This window comes from Siphateles boraxobius, unplaced genomic scaffold, assembly GCF_051911475.1.
Source record: "Siphateles boraxobius isolate OS27281-9 unplaced genomic scaffold, OSU_SipBor_1 3, whole genome shotgun sequence".
In the NCBI taxonomy this organism is placed as follows: domain Eukaryota; kingdom Metazoa; phylum Chordata; class Actinopteri; order Cypriniformes; family Leuciscidae; genus Siphateles; species Siphateles boraxobius.
Genome location: NW_027508919.1, coordinates 6934967 through 6953796, shown reverse-complemented (window position 1 = coordinate 6953796; position 18830 = coordinate 6934967). Strand labels below are relative to the sequence as shown.

The 18830-nt window shown below is 37.3% G+C and overlaps 2 protein-coding genes across 3 annotated transcripts in view; one reads left to right on the top strand and one right to left on the bottom strand.

Moving 5' to 3' along the window:
- Positions 1–355: 355 nt before the first annotated feature.
- Positions 356–18830, bottom strand: part of n4bp3 (NEDD4 binding protein 3) — a 30737-nt gene continuing 12262 nt past the window's right edge. For both annotated transcript variants that reach the window (XM_077247630.1, XM_077247629.1), the window contains exons 2-5: positions 6059–6502; positions 4240–4845; positions 3041–3304; positions 356–1939 (exon numbers count right to left, since the gene is read on the bottom strand). In XM_077247630.1, coding sequence (XP_077103745.1) covers positions 1382–1939; positions 3041–3304; positions 4240–4845; positions 6059–6469 — 1839 coding nt within the window. In that variant the 5' untranslated portion in view covers positions 6470–6502 and the 3' untranslated portion in view covers positions 356–1381. The remainder of the gene's footprint in view (positions 1940–3040; positions 3305–4239; positions 4846–6058; positions 6503–18830) is intronic.
- On the top strand, positions 14171–15090 carry LOC143756659 (uncharacterized; the record flags this gene model as incomplete). Its single annotated transcript, XM_077247219.1, has 1 exon — positions 14171–15090. A coding segment is annotated over one exon (795 nt), but the record flags the coding sequence as incomplete, so codon positions are not given.

The following is an 18830-nucleotide window of genomic DNA, read 5'->3' as shown; positions in this document are numbered from 1 at the left end:
CTTGAAAACAGAAGCATATAGCGGAATGCGCACGTCCTTAGCTACGCCCCTGGTTACACCTGGTTAAAGAGGGGGCGTCTAATTCGGCAGATCTAATAAAAATGGTGTTGCATAGCCTATCTTTAAATGGATTGCGCATACTTTTTCGTATTTACCTCCAAAATCTGATTATAAAAGTAATATACACACACACACACACACACACACACACACACACACACACACACACACACACACACACACACATATATATATATATTATTTGGGTTGGACGGTCCATTCGAATCTGCAGGTTTTTTCTGCATATCCTGCAGTTTCTGTCTGGAGTCCAGCCCAATGAAAACACTGATTAAGGTTTGATAAGGTACGACTTTTATTAACATAATAAAATTTGGTGTAGGCCTATGTGAAAGAAACTACTAATTGGAAGACACATTTTAATCTTTTATTTTACACTAACCGGAAGACACATTTTAAGACTTTTTTACAGAACAAGTGGGGCATAATCTTCAGTCAACTTAAAGGAAATGGCAAGGTTTAAGCAACTTTGAAGTAAAGAACACCATACGTGTATAGTACAAATCTATACAATTATTACATGAAATAGAATATGAAATTCAGTAGTTTTTAACAATTAAGTCACAGTATAGTTGTCTATGTGAAGATTTAATACCGTAGGATCTAACCTTAGCCTTACGATCACTGAAGACTTTTCGACAGTCCTGTGCACACAATGGCATCAAACTCACCAGAATCTTTGTTTCACATTCATGCAGATCTTGGGTCAAAAGAACAGAAAAACCCAGCAACACACATTAATAGACATAGTAGCAGAAATGCTTTTATATGGATCAGCTGTTGACATTTTTTCCAATGTGAAGGACAACTCATGAGTTGTGTGCATTTAAAGTGCGTCATGCGTTTTAGGGAATGCACACTTAACTGATTTCATTCTTTGAATAATATGATGTCTTGTATTATCTGGTACCTAAAGCATAAAATATAGAATCAATACAATAATAGTGCTAGAACACTCCAGTCAAGCTAATTTAAAGCATCTATTGGTTTTTAATTAAACCATTGTAAATGATTTAGGATCTGAAAACAAATATTGTGTTTAAAATAAAATCTGAGATTATTTATCATTTAATTTTTGCAATAAGAATAGTTTTGATGATTCAGATTTTTTTAACAAAATTCATTTAAATCCTTCTGTGATACAAAACAGCGCATAATATTCAGCTTGTGCCTCTATTTGGTACACTTTTTGGTCAAACTTGTAGATTATTTATTTATAGTTTATTCATTGTCTCAGAAGTGAAACAGGATCCAGAGCTGTTGCCGTCAATCTAATCTCAGATGCTAAAGAACATCTGCAAAGTCAGATTTCAGAGGACTCAATCCTCTCTATCCAGGGCAGACCAGTGGGCGGCTTTGCCTCCTCTTCTCCGTCCCCTGCTCGACCCTCTTCCACTCTGGCCCGGCCCCCTCTCAGCATTGCCAGTTCTTTCTCTAAGGCCTCATTCTTGTGGTACATCTCCAGGTAGCTGGCCTGCAGTTCCTTCTGGTAGCGTATCACCTTTTCCTTCTCGTTCTGCCATGTGCTTCTCTCATTTTCAAAAGCTGAAGTCTGCGCCTCGTTCTGGCGCCTTTCCAACAGCAGTTCAGCTCTGAGACGCTCCTCCGTGGCACTGGCTCCTCCAGTCTCACCCGCATCCGCTCGAGTGTCCTCGAAAGCAGGCAAGGGACATCTCCGGCGGGCGCCCTGTAGGGCCATCTGCAGCATGTCGATCTGGCTGTCCTTGCTCTGGATCTTGTTGCGCGCCTCGTGCAGTTGAGTCTTTAAGAGGAAGATATCGCTCAGCTTCTGTGTGACCTCTGCCTGAGAGTCTCGGAACTGTTGCTTCAGTAAAGAGATTTCTCCAGACTTCTGGCAGACCTATTGAATCAATAAAATGTTGTCATTTTCACAACTTATACAATATATATAGTCAAAATTTGATTTGAGAACATTGTTCATAAGAGGATGTCAGTGATAGTTCCTATCCTTTGTTTTAATAATGCTAGGCTTATTAGAGGTTTGTCCAGATAGGCAATAAAAATCTGTCTTTCTGGCACTCATTCAAATCCATTTAGTTGTTTGATGTCTCAACTTAGCAAATCCAAACCATATCTATGTGTAGTTATGTGGTTAGAAATCTGATTAAAGTCAGATTTTTGGAAATGCATTTAAATTCACAACAGTCAGATCAGATTTCAAGTAGTTTTTATCTGTCATTCCATGATAAGGTTTTTTATGTGATTAACCATGGGTAAGTTTACAACAATGTACTAAAAACGGAAAAATTCCTCTGAATTTTTTGTGTACATAGACCATTGTCAAAATGTTCACAAGGCTCCACGAAAACGATTAAAAACGCTGTGTAATGCATGCCGAACCAATAGATGGCGATGTGACTTTGTAAAGCAACACCACGCACCTATAGACTGAACACGTAATATGCATGTGCATTGTTGCATTTCATTGCATCATGCATTCGCACGTAATATGCATGCGCAAAAACACAAAAAAAACGATAACAGAAAAGTTGTACGTTTTTAGTTGAAAACGGTGTCGTGTAAAGAGCCCCTACATGTGTGTCCACTGTGTCGTGATCTGTAAACAATTTAATTGGTCTTTTGAAGACTTATAATCTCTGTGATGAGATTCCCAAACAATCGCAGAGGCAAAATTTCTATCATTCGTCATTCTCTCTGTCTCTACAAAGACATCGATTTTTTAATTTCTATTTTTGCCTTTATGTCTCAAGTCATTACTATGGCAACTGATATGTCAGATATTGGCTACACTGTTTGAACAAACAGCTCTGGATGCTTGTAAAATGACAGTGTGGACAGTCAGCGTGAACAAACTACCAAGCAATACATGATGCGTCCCTTCATTTATCATCCAACTAAAGGCTACTTTTTTCTTTTATCTCCTCCAAAGTTTTCTGAAATCCCCAAAGCTCTGAATAGACAGCTCTGACTTCATGCATACCTCCCATTGGGTCTCTTCCAGCTGGGGATTAATGTTCTGGCTTTGTCCCGCTGGGCTTTGACTTTTCAGGGTCTGGCACTCCAGCCTGACAGAATCCAGCTCCTCCTGCAGCCGGTTGCGTTCCTGCTGTACCTTATACAGCTGCAGCTGCAGGTTTCGCTGGGAACGCTGGGACTGCTGGGATACCTGCCGCAGTTTGGCGGTGTACAGGTGTTTCAGTTCTGTAACCTCCTTCTCCCAGAGCCGCTGCTTCCCTTCAAACACCTACAGGAGCACACAAACACAGTTTTGAATTTTTTTATTTCTGCTTTATTTGTCATTCCAATTTTGTGTACATTCTATGGGCTGGTCCACACAGAACACGTTTTTGATTTGAGAAATGCGAGATGCGGGCTGTGGAATGAGGAATAAACGCAAGGTCTCGAAACGCGTTTTTCAAAAGTTAAACTGATTTTAACTTGAGCGCCTCATTTTTAGAACGCTGTGTCATGTGCTGCAAAAGGTGCGAGTGCAGCGGTTTATACACGTCCGTCTAGCAAATGTTTACACAGAGAAACAATGGAAAAGTAGCACATTGAAATGGAAAAACCGTTCTGTGTGAACAGCCCCTAAGATTGTTCATTTTTGTTTTTCAGGGTTTTCAGGTTTGTTTCGTTTTTCAGTGTTATTATTTGTTTATTTAGATTATTTAGATGTTTTTATGGTCTGTATTTAAGATGATTTAAACATCATTCTGTAAGAAATATATATATTTTAGAATAAAATCTTAATCTCTCAGTTAAAAACTATATATTAAAAACTAAAAAGTTAAAGTTAAAACTAAAATATATTGTTTAACATTATATATATATATATATACATATAAAATAAAAATATTTGTATCTATTTAAAATGAATGATATAACCCATTAATCCAGTACATTTTTTTTTAAAGAAACTTTTTTCAGAAGCTTTGCATCACAGGAATAAATTACATTTTAAAATAAATAGAAAACAGTTATTTCACATTTGTAATAATGTTTTTGTTTTTACTGTATCAAATACTTTACTTTTCGATCAAATAAATGCAGCCTTTGGTAAGCTAAGAGACTTCTTTCAAAAAAAAGAGACTTCTTTTGAAAACATCAAAATCTTACCGACCCCAGACTTTTGAACGGTAGCGTATGTTTAATAGATCATGTGTTCTTGCAGATGCTGACCTGTGCAATGGCATCTTCGCTCTCATCCAAGTTCCTCCTCATCTGACGAAGCTCGTGCTCCTTTTCCTGCAGACGTTCCTCCAGGTCCCTCACCACATCCTCCATAGAGTGTGACAGCTCGTAGGGGGGCGGGGCCTCACTTCCATAGCACTGCAGGCGATTCAGTGTAGCCATACTGTGACAGGACACGTCTGTGACTGTGGAAGCGGCTCCCTTGGAGCCCAGCGAACTGCGATCCAGTGAGCCGATGTGGTTGATGTGACCCATAGAGGCGCTGATTTGTCCCAAGTGAGGGCGGAACGGCGGCCGATAGGGCGGCAGGCTGTTCATGGAGTTGTGTCCAGAGTCGGACGTGTTCTCCTCTTCCTGGCTGAGGCCCCGGGCTGCTGCTGCTAGCACTCCTTTTCTGGTGCTCGTGCCTGGCCGTGAAGGGGAGGAGGACGAGGAAGAGGTGGACAGAGATTTGGGCGCTGCTTTGGCATAGGATTGATGCATGCCGTTGGTTAAGCCGCTCTCTAGCTCCTCCGACTTGGAAGGGTAGAGGTTCTGCATGGAACTGAAGTTTTTGGGAGTGACCGGTTTAAAGGCGGAAGGCCTGAAACGTGGCTGTGAAATGACAGGGATAAGTCAATTGCAGCATGAGTATCAGGAGAATAGCTCTACTACACTTAAATACTGGAGCCATGCCAAACAACATAAAGTAATTTAATGTAGACCACTTTTACTTCCATATTTCTTCTGTCTCGCTGAGTTTCCTGCTCAATAACGTCACCTGAGGGGGACCATATTTGATTACAGAGATAAATTTAGCCAGTCAGTTAGTCTACACACTGCTGGCCCCAACAGTTTATATGATTTATTTCCATTTGCGACTGGGGGGAGTAGCCCACCTATCAATAAATTACACTTGCCTTAGGAAGAAATATTGCCTTTATGGAGCCGGACTTAAAACACTGTCACAATTTCTGCATTTCATTGACAGGCTTTGAAACTGCAACGAGTAACCTACTCATCTTGTTTTCATCCAGTCATTGTAAAGTGTGTTTTAATACCTGCTCCTTCGTAGATTTGTTGAATACTTACTGCAGCAAGTGCTGATGGGTAAAAACGGGTTTCTTTCTTTTTTTTTTCTTAATGAAATAATATTAAATATTTATGCTGCATTCAGGTCTTTTTTAAATTAAATCTGCTGTCACACCTTTAGTCTCAACAGTCTCAAAAATACTAATATTTAATTTTCTTTAACTTAGTTGTTGATGACAGCAAAATATTACATAAATGTTATATTTTTTACTAGCTGGTTTTACACAAAATTAGAATACATTCATGATTGTGTTCAGCAGTGTACTATAAATTGTAATAAAAAAACAGTTAGTAAAAAATTAATTTTTCACTAGTCTCAAATATAACAAATATTTTTTATTTTTCAAATTGTATTACTGGTCATCCAGAGTGACAGATAAAAAAAAAAATATATATATATATATATATATATATATGTGTATTTATATTATAATATGCATTTTAACAATATATATTTATGTGTTACTTTTTGATGCCAGAAAAATATTACATTAATTCACCTCCATATGCTCTTGTGAAATGTATAAAGCTTAAATATATAATTTCTGCACCACTAGCATCCTTAAACACAGTAGCAAAACTAGTAATTGTTTTCAGCCAGGTTTCCCAAACACTCCCCACATCTCTGCCATTGGTCAATTGGTCAGAGTTACCAAAGTTTGACAGTTGATAGACTCCCAATTGCTGTAATTCTGACATGACACGAGCGAAACATAACTTTTTCACAGGCGTTTACCTTATCAAACTTGCCACCTATGGGAAGTGAGTTCTTTCCCAAATCAAGCTCTTTTCCATCTCGGTGGTAGACCTTAGTGTAGATGTCGTTCTCCTCGCTCCTGTGCTCTCTCTTGATGGAGGATGTGCCAGAGATGATGTGTTTGCTGCCCTTCGCTTCCTTCTTGGTTACGTTCAGATAGTTAAGCAGCTCTCTCTGGTTGAAACCCTTCTTGAGCAGGCCGTGGTTATGACGTCCTGATACTTGTGGAACTGCTCTATTGCTCTTGGTTGGTGACACGTCTGGTTTCTCAATTAGGCTGCCTACACTTCCCATGACGCAGCGGCCTGATGCTGAAGAGGATGTCGGATAAACGGCACAGATGCTTTTGCTGGGGTCCTGGTTCAAGGACAGGGCCTGGACTGTTGCCATTGGTTACTGGTTCAAATGGCTCCACTGGGATCTCTAAATTGAAGGGAGAGAAAGGAAAAACTATGAAAAACCCTTCAGAGGATCAAATATCAAACCTGAATCCTTCTGCAGAATATTCTGATATTTCAAGTTTTGGTTGCATCCATCTTCTTGTTCAACATCATGAACTTACCATCCAACTTATTTTCAACAGTGTATACACACAAACATATATATGATGTGTGTGTGTGTGTGTATGTGTGTGTGTGTGTGTGTTCTTGTTTAACCTACATTGAGAGGACATTTGGTCAGGTGTGTGTATATATCAGGGCTCCAGACTAACTTTTCCACTGGTTGCACTGGTGCTACCAACTTTCTCAGTTGGTTGCACCAGCATATAATTTGGTCGCACTTTTTTTTTTTTTTGCTACATGCCATGGGATTAATCAATGCATGCTGATGAATAGTGGTTTTAATGGACCAAGGCTAGCAAAGGCTTTCTGGGTTGCAGCAGAAATACCTGTAATATATTAATTATCATTGCCAAATTTCAGGATTTTGGACAGTAATTTTAATCTGTTATTTTAAGCATTTTACATTTGAATTATATACAATCTATCTATTAACATTTGAATCATATTCTATCTATCTATCTATCTATCTATCTATCTATCTATCTATCTATCTGTCTATTATCATCTTTCTATCTTTTAAAAATCATTAAACATTCAAATGTATGCATTACATTTTAAAAGATTAGAGTATTATAATAAACTGATACAGATTTTTCGTTATCAAAGTTTATAGCAGAAATCTCATGAGAGTAATCGCTCGACAGAGGAAAATATAACCGCTGAAAAGACGTAGGAGGAAGGGGCTCTGTGTTTCGTGAGACCATTTTTATCATTTTTATATGCCAGAATTCGTGAATTCGTAATTGGCGCGTTTCACCATCAGTGTGCAATGCGCGTGACGTCTAAGTTCGTCAATAAATAAACTGCACGTCACTGTTGCCAACAAATTTTCTGGGGAATTTGCTAAAGGCGAATCGATTTGTTGCTAAAAGCTGCTAAATGACGTTGTGACGTCATTGCGCTATGACGTAATTATGTAATCGCAACGCAAAACAATGCCATTATGTTATACGTATTATTTGAAATGCTAATTTAGATTTGCTTGTAAAATCCCCAAGACCTGTTATCAATTGTGTGGCGATTTGTATAGCCCCAAGCAGCACACGAAGCAGGCATTTTTCTCAATTCCCGTAATGAGAGGTTTTAGAAAGTTGCCCTCTGCAATATGGCGGCACCGTTGACGTACGCTGCAGTGGCCAATAGGGCGTCTTATTATGTCTATGGCCCCGCCCCTGTGCTTGTTGTATTTTGTCTTTCGGTTTTCGGTTAGTGATTCAGAATACCTAAGTCAAAAACACGGTTTGGAAAATTGATTCATGATGTAGCCTACTCGTTCATTTTGAACATAAGTTACGGACTGCAGCAGCTGATACAACAGCGTTCTGTTGCTCAAGCGTCCACTCGCACAAATGTGACCACATAACATTTTAACTCGCACATTCTCAAAAAATGGTCGCAGTCTGGAACCCTGAATATATATATATATATATATATATATATATATATATATATATATATATATATATATATATATATATATATATTAGTGTTGTCAAAAATATCGATATTTCGATAAATATCGATACTGAAATATCTGAACGGTACCAATACTAATTTCCCGAAGTATCGATACACCAATACTAGCCGAGCAGTCACTTTCACTTCTCTCCAAAGGCGCGTTGACAAACACCACACGTGACGCACTCGTCTCGTTCGCTCTGGTTAAATAGCAAAAGTGAATGGAAAGATGGCGAGTGCGGCGTCCCCGCGACCGGCTTTGGTTGATTGATAAAGAACACCGCGAGCGGGCATGTCGGAGTCGGAGAATAGCGTGGACAGGACACGCGCTACACACCGCGAGCGGGCATGTCGGAGAATAGCGCGGACACGCGCTTCACACTGCGAGCGGGCTGCGGGCACCCAAAAGATTGTTTGACTATCAATATCCCTCTCATCACTCATTTTGTAAAATTATTTTATAGATGAAAACATTTAAGGAATTGGCTCCAGGGGTACCATTTAGCAGCATATGCTCAGCATCAGGGGTGTTTGTTTTTTGGACAGACCTGCACCACTGCTAAAAACATCCTAACACTGTAACTCTTCTCATTTTAACTTTTCTGAAACATTAACCAAGATGGCCTAGTATTGTTGTTGATATGAGTCTGTGTTTCGTTTTTTCACTGTAATTCTTAAAGTTAACATAATCTGACTGAGGAATCGTAGACAAGTAAATATTGTAACTGTGGTCAGATGTAAATTAACTTGTGTCTGTTTAACTTTATTCAAAAATTATTATTTAATTCTGCAATTTGCCTTCATTAGCGATTATCATCAATTTGATTACACATATACTAATTAAACTAAACTGAGCTAGACAATGGCATCTCTGAATTCAATAATGAAATGCCTTTAACTGAAAATTGAATGTTTAACCTTATTATTATACATTACTGACACTCTATCCTCCAATTTGATACAGTTAAGTGCTTCGACACAATCTGTATTATTAAAAGCAATATATAAATAAAGGTAACTTGACTAGATGCTGATCCAGTGAGCATTGTTTCCGCGTGTGATGCACACACGTTTGCGTTTAAATCTGCTCATCAAATTAAGTTAATGTATTAACCAGCATTTATGACCGATGACCAATGCATTTGCTACAGTATATTTTAATCTTTGATAACAGTAGGTAATAAAAACACAACGGATCATGTTAGCTCTGGTCCAATGAAAAAATATTAACAGATAGAACTCAGGACATTTTTGTTCATGTAAAATATACCTCATTGTCATGTTCTAGACTTGTAATATTTAGCTTTAAATAAAAAAAAGACCCCCTTAATATTGTGGCAGTTTTTTTCTCTGTGGTATCGAAAATGGTATCGAATATCGATATTTTTCAAGGTATCGTATCGAAGTTAGAAATTCTAGTATCGTGACAACACTAATATATATATATATTGTGGGGTTAGTCTATACTGTTGCAGGTTGTTTGTAGTCTCTAAATATAAGCTAATAAAACTTTGAACTATTGTTTATACATAATGTCAGCCACCATAAGAACTTTTTAATTTATGTAGTCTAACAAGAAAATGGGTCGAAACCATCTGCTTTCCTCTTTGAAATGAGAACTACTGTACACACAGAAGTTCACAAGTCTGTTATATAAGTGAAGATGATACAAGCTGGGAATCATCCCATGAGCCAAATACACTGAAAATGAGGGCAGATGCTTTTGCACCGCAAAAAAACCTTTTAATTTACACTGCCATACTGTTGCATTAATCAATGTCCTCTGGTAATCACTAATCTTTCCCTACTAAGAAAAACTCAAAGTGAGGTTGATCCACTTATTCGCTCAGTGCTGCCCTGCTTCCGAACGGTTTCAATATATCTGTTTAGCAGTGCCACCCTCTTGCTTTCTCTTCGTTTCTCTCTAACTCTCCCTCTCAATCAATTTTCTCTTTCCAGAGAACCTCATTAAGAGGCTGTATTGATTTCACTTCAACGACCTTCTCTCTCATTTCTGTAAAAGAAGGCTATTGGCCTCAAACAGCTGTAAAGATAAAATACAATGACCTTGAGGGTTTCTACGTTTGTATACACTCCTCTACAGGCCCATCCAGTGTGAATATACTCTCTCACTTTCTCATATGCATGTAGCCCTCATTTCTGTAACTAATAATAAAAAGAAAAAAAAAGTCATAAATAATATAATGACCTTGTTTGAACAACACTTAGGCCTATTCTGACTTGCAGTCAAGCTGATACAAAGAAATGGATCTGCTTGAAGGCCTAAAATATTCCAGCACTTTGCCAGACCACTACTCAGCACCTCTGGGTCACGTTGAGAGCGTCTCTGAGAGTTTCCCTTTTATCTAGTGCACCTCACTCAAAGCAAACATTTACTCACTGTGACCTTCCCCTTATGCCTATTAAAGGAGTGACACATTTTTCCCTGACAAAATACAGCTTCGTTTTAAAACGAGCAATGTATTAACAGCTTCACCAGATACCATTACACTACGCTTACAAGCACATACAGTTAAGCACAGCATCCCCGCCAGGATCTTCCTTATATCAACAAAATGATCATTTACCAAATTCAGCCTTATGCTACTCAAGTATTTATGCAAATAGTTATAGAAGAGGCAAACAAGTGTGGCACTTATGTTTTGGCTTTTACCCATAGAGAGATCAAAAAAGCACCTCATGATTTTATGCATGAGATGTGGCTGGACTCTCCTCTATTTTATGCCATCCCAGCACTTAGCTAACTACAACACTTACTGCACAAGAGCCGATTATTAATATGCCATGACTTGGAGTGCCACTTTAGTTTATGATTGACAGGTTGGATGAAAGTATTCTAATGGGGAAACTTAGAGATATAGGTGACTACACTCTGAATGTGAAAGGAAGTGGGCTTCTCGGGATTCGGGAAACACATTTTGAGTTGAGTTCATTTCAGTGATGATATATATAAATGATAGTGCTTTGCGTCACAACATGAGTAAACACTGACTGATATCTTTATATCCCTGTGTAGTGAAGAACACGATTATGTTCAGATAGGCATACTTTTAAAACGCAGTCAGGCAGATCAAAATGATGTTGACACAGAACCAGGAAACTGATGTCCAGCTTGATTAATATATTTCAAAGCTTACAGTTCAGTATAGTGCACATTAAGTTTATGCTGATAATTAATTAATTTTGTGAAAAATTCTAATATATACCCGAATAAAATTCATATTTATTCATATGTATATTATTTTTTCTTTTTCTTAAGCCACTGCAATACATTATAGTGTCTATTGAATGATTTACTTAGCCTACAGTAATGGCTTTGAATTAGGGTAATCTGGGACATTTTTTGCAATTTTGATTTCTGCAATGTATTTCAATATCTAACATATTAGACTTTTCTGAAATCCCTAAGATGTTCTCTAAACACACCAGAAGAAAGAATGTAGATATTATACCCAGAAGATACATGCCACACTTATTAGCGTTTTTGTGCCAAAAACAAATATTCTGCCTGAATTTGATAATCTGGCACAGTTCACTTTGAAATCTGGGACACGTGTATTAGGCCTAAAAAAGCCTATATTCACCATACTTTATGCATGCCTTAAACACAATATCACCCATTTTTAAAAAGCATTATGAAAAAATGACAAGTACAGAAATCTGTTTGAACGACCAATTTGCGACAATATGGTTTCGGGGAACTAGTTAGTTGATTTCTTCAACGATGCATCGTAGGCTACTACGGTAGTTAAGCAGTCTTTGAGTTACGTCGTTGTTCGGGAAACGCACCCCTGGATGATGACATCAGAACTGCTTTAAAGCTGAACTGAACTTGTTTCGTAATTGGTGATTTTATTCTTTATACAGTTATTGAACTGAACCGAATCAACACTGACTTCAGCTGAATAACAACACTATTGTCTTTTTTGATCATTATTTTCCCGTTTATCACTGTAAAGCTGCTTTGAAACAATCTGTATTCTATAAAGCGCTATTTAAATAAAGGTAACAATTTTTTTAACTATTATTAATAAGTGATTTAATGTGATTAGTTAATACTAATAATATGTAATTAATTCAATTGCATTTTTAATTGATTGGCAGCTGTCTGTGGTCTGTTTTAAAAAAGCCTGAGTTTTTATGAAGGGTTGTGTGGGGTTAGCTAAGGTTTAAAACCCTTTTAAAAGTGTCCACAAATCATGAAGGACAGGAAAAATGTTGCATCCAGTCTCTCTCTATAATTGCTTCAGACACTGAACAGCCGGAGTGGGTTGAGAGACTGGAGTTGATTTACAGCCTAGTCTGGCCCTTCAGAGCCAGTGGCCCTACACACACACACACACACACACACACACACACACACACACACACACACACACGCACGCACGCACGCACGCACAAACACACACGCCTGTCTACCTCACAGCAAGTGTTTAAAGAGCACCTGAATCTTCTCATTTCCTCCTCTGATGCTGTTTTAAATGTCATTGTTTACATTATAATGATTACATTATGAATCAAAAGAAATCCATCCATGAGACAAAATCTGGTGTTCTCTGTGAGGACTGACTCAATTTTACTGGGATGCTTTTTATAAAAGAAAAAATTTGGAAAAGAAAGTTCCAATGAGAGGATGTAAAATCTTCTTAATGTAATATTTCAAGTAAATTACATTTCTCACTTTTACTTTCTTTTCTTCTATTATTTGGTATAACTATTTTGGCATAACACATACATGTTGGCTAAATAGCTTCAGTACAGAAGTGCACAAGTAAGGAAGATGAAGCTAAAGCAGGTCTCAAAGATCCTTCAAATTCCAATCATACTTCTAAAAATCAAGTTAAGACCTGCAGTCTCTCTCATGAAGACTGTTCGCTAGCTTGACGAATCTCAAAAAAATATCAGAAGTTTACTTCCTTCTTTGGCTCTAAACATTAATACAGCCTTATTCTTGTTTGTTGCACATTTTTGTGCACAGACCAGCACAACCTTATTCCAGCACAGACAAGCAGGCTATGTTCGGACTAGCATACTACTCTACTACTCTAAGTATTTCTGCAATATGCAGCATGACGTTTCCGCATTCATTACATAGGAGCCTACGTTTGGCAAAATAATTGCTGTCTATAATGGAGTATACTGTGTGTAATGTATCCCACAATGCAGTTTTCTCAAAATATCTAAGAAGGGTGATATTAATATTATTGATATTAATATGAAGGTACCCTAATATTATTATTAACATTAATAAATAAATAAATAAATAAATAAATAAATAAATAAATAAATAAATAAATAAATAAATAAATATATATATATATATATACATACTGTGTAGTAAGCAGTGCTTGTACTTCAATGTAATGTGTTAAAATTGAATGTACACTTAAAATGACTGGTGTCCCGTAAACTGTTGAATTTGAAGGGGCTGGTCTGCTGGCACAGGCAAATGACACATTTCATTCCACTAGGGATTTAAATATAGTCAAAAAACCCCATAGGGCTATTTATTCACTCACAGCTTTCTGGTCAATGATCCATGTTACATCATAGGAGCCATGTTGTGATTAGTATCATTTACCCAGAGGCCATGGACAACCTAGACATGAACCCTTCTGCATATCATTGCATTAATGAACATGACAAGTGTGTCTTGAGGGCACAAACATTACACAAACTCACTGCCTAACCTCATAACCGGAAAGTGCTTCACAGGCAGAAACAAAAAATTGGGTACAATTTATTAGAACATTTCTATACTGAATTGAATGTGAAGTTTATTTCAGGGATACCTTAAAAAAATAAGTAGTATACTTCAAGTTAATTTTATTAAGTATACTTAAGTAAAATTCAAGTATATTTAAGTATACTTTATGTAGTAAGTATACTACTATCCAAGAATTATACTTGTAAGTGTACTATTTCAATACTACTTGGGACTAAATTGGCCCACTTTTTAGTGTCTAGAAGTATACTTTTAAGTGTCCTTTAAGTCTAACAGTAGTACCTTTTTAGCACACTAGTTTAAAAATATATTTTTTATATATTTACTCCCCTCTCCCATATCAACTCCTGTCTGTCAGCTATTAAAACCTGGATGCAACATAACTTCCTCAAACTCAATAGCAATAAAACAGAATTCCTCCTCATAGGCTCCAAATCCACTCTCAGCAAAACCAATAACATCACTCTCACCATTGACGACACCATTGTCTCCCCATCCCCACAGGCCCGCAACCTCGGCGTGGTTTTTGATTCAACCCTCTCCCTTGAACCTCACATCTGTCATGTCATTAAAACCTCCTTCTTTCACCTCCGCAACGTCGCCAAAATCAGATCCTCACTCACACCCTCTGCTGCTGAAAGACTCATTCACGCCTTCATCTCCTCACGACTGGACTATTGCAACTCACTACTCCTTGGTATTAGCTCAAACTACATAAAAAGACTCCAACTGGTCCAGAATGCAGCCGCCCGACTCATCACCCGCTCCAAATCCTGGCACCACATCACTCCAGTCCTAAAACAACTACACTGGCTCCCTATTTCCCACCGGATCACATACAAAATCCTGGTCCTTACCTACAAAGCCATCCACCACCTGGCCCCCTCATACCTCACTGACCTCCTCTCCCCCTATCAACCCTCACGGTCCCTCAGATCCACCTCAGCCGGTCTCCTCTGCATCCACAAGTCCAAGCTCCGCAGTTTTGGGGACAGAGCCTTTTCCAGGGCAGCTCCCAGGCTCTGGAACTCCCTCCCCCATGATATCCGCACCTCTGAGTCCCTCACCATCTTCCAGTCCCGCCTCAAGACCCATCTCTTCACCTCTGCCTATCCGTAGCCCCACGCCCCTCCCATCCCTATATGTTTTTTTTTTTGTTTTTTGTTTTTTTCTCTTGCTTATTCACCTGCCCTGTAAAGCGACTTTGAGTTCGAGAAAAGCGCTATACAAATTCAATTTATTATTATTATTATATATTTTTTTCATTTGTACTGCATCTATACTACAAGTGAACTTTTAGTTTAGTCAAATACTTGTAGCACATTTTTTAGTTTATGAAAGTACACTTTGAAGTATACTCTCAGTAAAATACTAGTTTAGTAGTTTTATACTGTATACTTGTATATAAATATACTTATAAGCTTTCTTTAAGCGAACTTAACATCATACTTAGTTATGATGCTACTATGTTCATATATTTAGATATTAAATTTTATACTTGAAATATAACTTTAAATTTACTTTTTTTCTTTTAAAAACGTTGGAGGGAAAAGAGTTAAGGTGCCAACCAGCACCAGCATTTTTGTCTATTTTCACAAAAGTTTTATCGCCACCCAGAATATTTTGTTATATGAATATCTGATCATATATATGTATGTATGTATGTATGTATGTATGTATGTATGTATGTATATATATATATATATATATATATAATCAGATATTCATATAACAAAATATTCTGGGTTATATATATATATAATTATTATTATTTTTAGACTGAAAGTATAGTTTCTTATTTTTAGACTAAAAGAAGTATACCGATAGCATACTTTAATAAACGTCTTCATTTTTGTAAGGGATGCAGAATATATCAGTACCTACTGACTGTGGGCTGATATTAGAGAATTTGTACTTTATTGATATTGTTCCCTTTGGCTTACTGAATATTTGTTGGTCAATATTGGATATTTAATTGTTCTTGCTTGTTTTTCATATTTGTTACTATTTAGATGATTGTTGATATCATTTAATGCTCACTTAAAGTTCATCTTTTAGAACTCTAACAATTTAATAACACTGCTAAATATAATCATTAGCAAATCCCAAAGTGAATATGCCTTTTCATACTGTACATTATAATGCTATGCCTAAATTCACTTGTTGTAGCATTTAAAATGATTTAGTTTTTTAGTGTTTTTTAGTGACAAAATAGAATATCAAACATTTATCAGTCATCTATTCATCAAAACATGAATATAATTATTGTCTTATATTGGCCAAAACTTTAATATCAGTCTCCCTCGTATTCTCTTGCCTTGTTCACCATCTTGGATTGGGGGGTTTTGTTTGTTCAGTTTTTTCACCCGGCAAAGAATGTGATAATGCTTAATTATTCTCCTTACTTTTTGGAACAGATTTTGCATCATAAGTCTCTTGAATGCTGCTTTCATAGACAGCTCACTTAATTATGGGCACACAACAACAGTCTCTTTTATTGTTTACTAATTACATATGTAAGTAATATGTCTGTTGAGGTAAAACTGCTGGAAATGTAAGAGACCCAAGGTGACACTGGGCCCCACTGGGCCCCCTTTCATTATTCACTAATTTAGCACCACAGTCATTGGGTTGAATATGACTCTCTGTGAAATATGTCATGAGTCAAATGGTGGCAACTTCATTCACTGAAAAAGGCCCTGATGTTACACTAGCCCTCTTTATAGGGATTGCATCAAGTTCTTTAGAGGTCTTATTTTGGCATAGGGGCACCATTCATTTTTCACCGGCACGCACACTGGAGACATTCTCTTCAGAGAGTACAAGGACATTTAGTTATGCCATTAGGAAAGGGCCATAAACTTTCCCCTTCAGGGTAAGAGGCTAGAGGTCAGACAGAGAGGGCAAAGAGGAAAGTGAATGTCTTATCACAAAATAATGACCTTAGGGCCCCACAGAGACCTTCAGCACACTGCAAGTCCTCTCTCTTGTGATATGGTGCTAATATTGAGAGTTAATGAGCTGAATAGCTGAATACATCAGCCAGGGGTGCGTTTCCCAAAAGCATCGTTAGTCAACTATGGTCGCAAGTGCCGTCGTTATCAGCATTCAACGAGTCTATGTTTCCCGAAACCATAGTTCCAACGAACATTCGCAAACAGCATTGGAAAGTTGTGTGTTTGGAAGTGGAACGACAGCTCTCTGTGGTTTGAAGCTAAGTTTCTTGTTTGCATGACATGTGGATTTAATAAACCTGTATCTTAAGCAAAATCTTGAGCAAAATCTTGAGCAAAATAAGCAGGCTGACATTCAGTACAATCTATATTTTTTATTTAGAATATATACAAATATCATTTACGTCTTTTAGTTTGTCAAGAGATGTAAAGCACTGTTTTTTGAAGAGTGTGCATGTGCATACTTGCTCTAGTACCTATGATTGATGCATCGTTCTGTGGTAGTAAAGCAGTGAGTTACGACGTTGAACGGGAAACGAACCCAAGATTGATTTTTCGATTTTGGACTCCAGCGATGACCAATGTTGACCACTGTCACTTTCTAAATTAAACAAGTTTTATAGTCAGTGGACACTGCAATTTCTGTTTTTAAATGTAAACTGGGTTGTGAACACTAGTCATTAAATTGTAGCAATATATACACACTACCGTTCAAAAGTAAAAAAAAAAAAAATTGAATATATTTGCTTCGGCTTGAACGTTAAACTGTGATAAAGGCACGATATGCTATATAAATTCTCTAAAGTGGATATATTACACGTCACTGTACAAAATATGGCCTTATTAAGAGAAAAAAAGTTGTTTTAACAAGAAACATATGTAGTTTTAACAACATAACATCTTGTTATTATGAGAAAATATGTTGTTAAGATGGCATATGGCAGCAATGCGCCACCGTAAAACTGCACAACTGTATTCTGTCAGATGTTGCTGCAGTGAAGCGCACAACACAGGAGAATATCACAAAAACAGTCTTTAATCCAATAATCCAAAACAATAACGCTAAGGAGAAATAGCAACCACCTAAAACTCAGACAACCATGAACAGAAAGAATTCAAGGCTTAAATACACACAGGGATAATTAAAGTAACCAGAAACAGTAACTCAACTGTCTTGAAAAGTGAGTGATTGAATCATTCACTCGAAACACGAATTAATTTAAGAACAAAAAAAACACACTGTTTCTCAAAGACGTTTGCAGTTCTGTTGTGAATTCACTAGGAATTATTTTCGTTGGTGGAGTAAAAACAAAGATACGGGCAATAATGTGCCTCAAATTAAATTAAATTGAATCTGTTCTGTTAAAGAAATGCTATCATGCTGTAGTTTTGAATATCACAGGAACTGTTAACATGGTTAGCATATTTAAAAAGGAAATCTGAATTACAGAATGCAAAATGCACACAGGTTGATCTAACAAATTGCAGCAATCACCACTTGACTCATGCATCTAAAACAAAAAATGTGCTCATGACATGTATGGGCAAGAAAATTAGGAAATGTGGTCTGAAGCAATACCAAAGCCATGTGAAGGTGTCAAATCCTGCACGTGTGTTAATGTAGTGAAGATTAGCTTGCGAGGAGGCTTTGTGGAGGTCACTCTGAGAGTGTTAAATCGTATTAGCCCTAATGCTGTGAAGTGCCCTGCACAGACCTGAGCTGTTCAGGTTTGTTTTAACAGACCGAATCCATATCTGCCGCCTGCTGAGTGCTGTCAATACTGACCCAAAGCACTTTTTCAAACAACTACATGAGAAATTAGTGCAACAGGAGATTCAGATGTTCCATTACTCGACTGCAACATGCAACTTTAAGGGCACTTGTCTGCTTTTTTGGCCAGTCGCCATGGCAACTGAATGGAAACTTCACACCTACCTTTAGAAACTTTCAGTAAATATAGCCAGGATGTGCTTTGCCTGTTAACACCTACAAGTATTTAATGCATGATACACTGCTTTTAAATTATGCA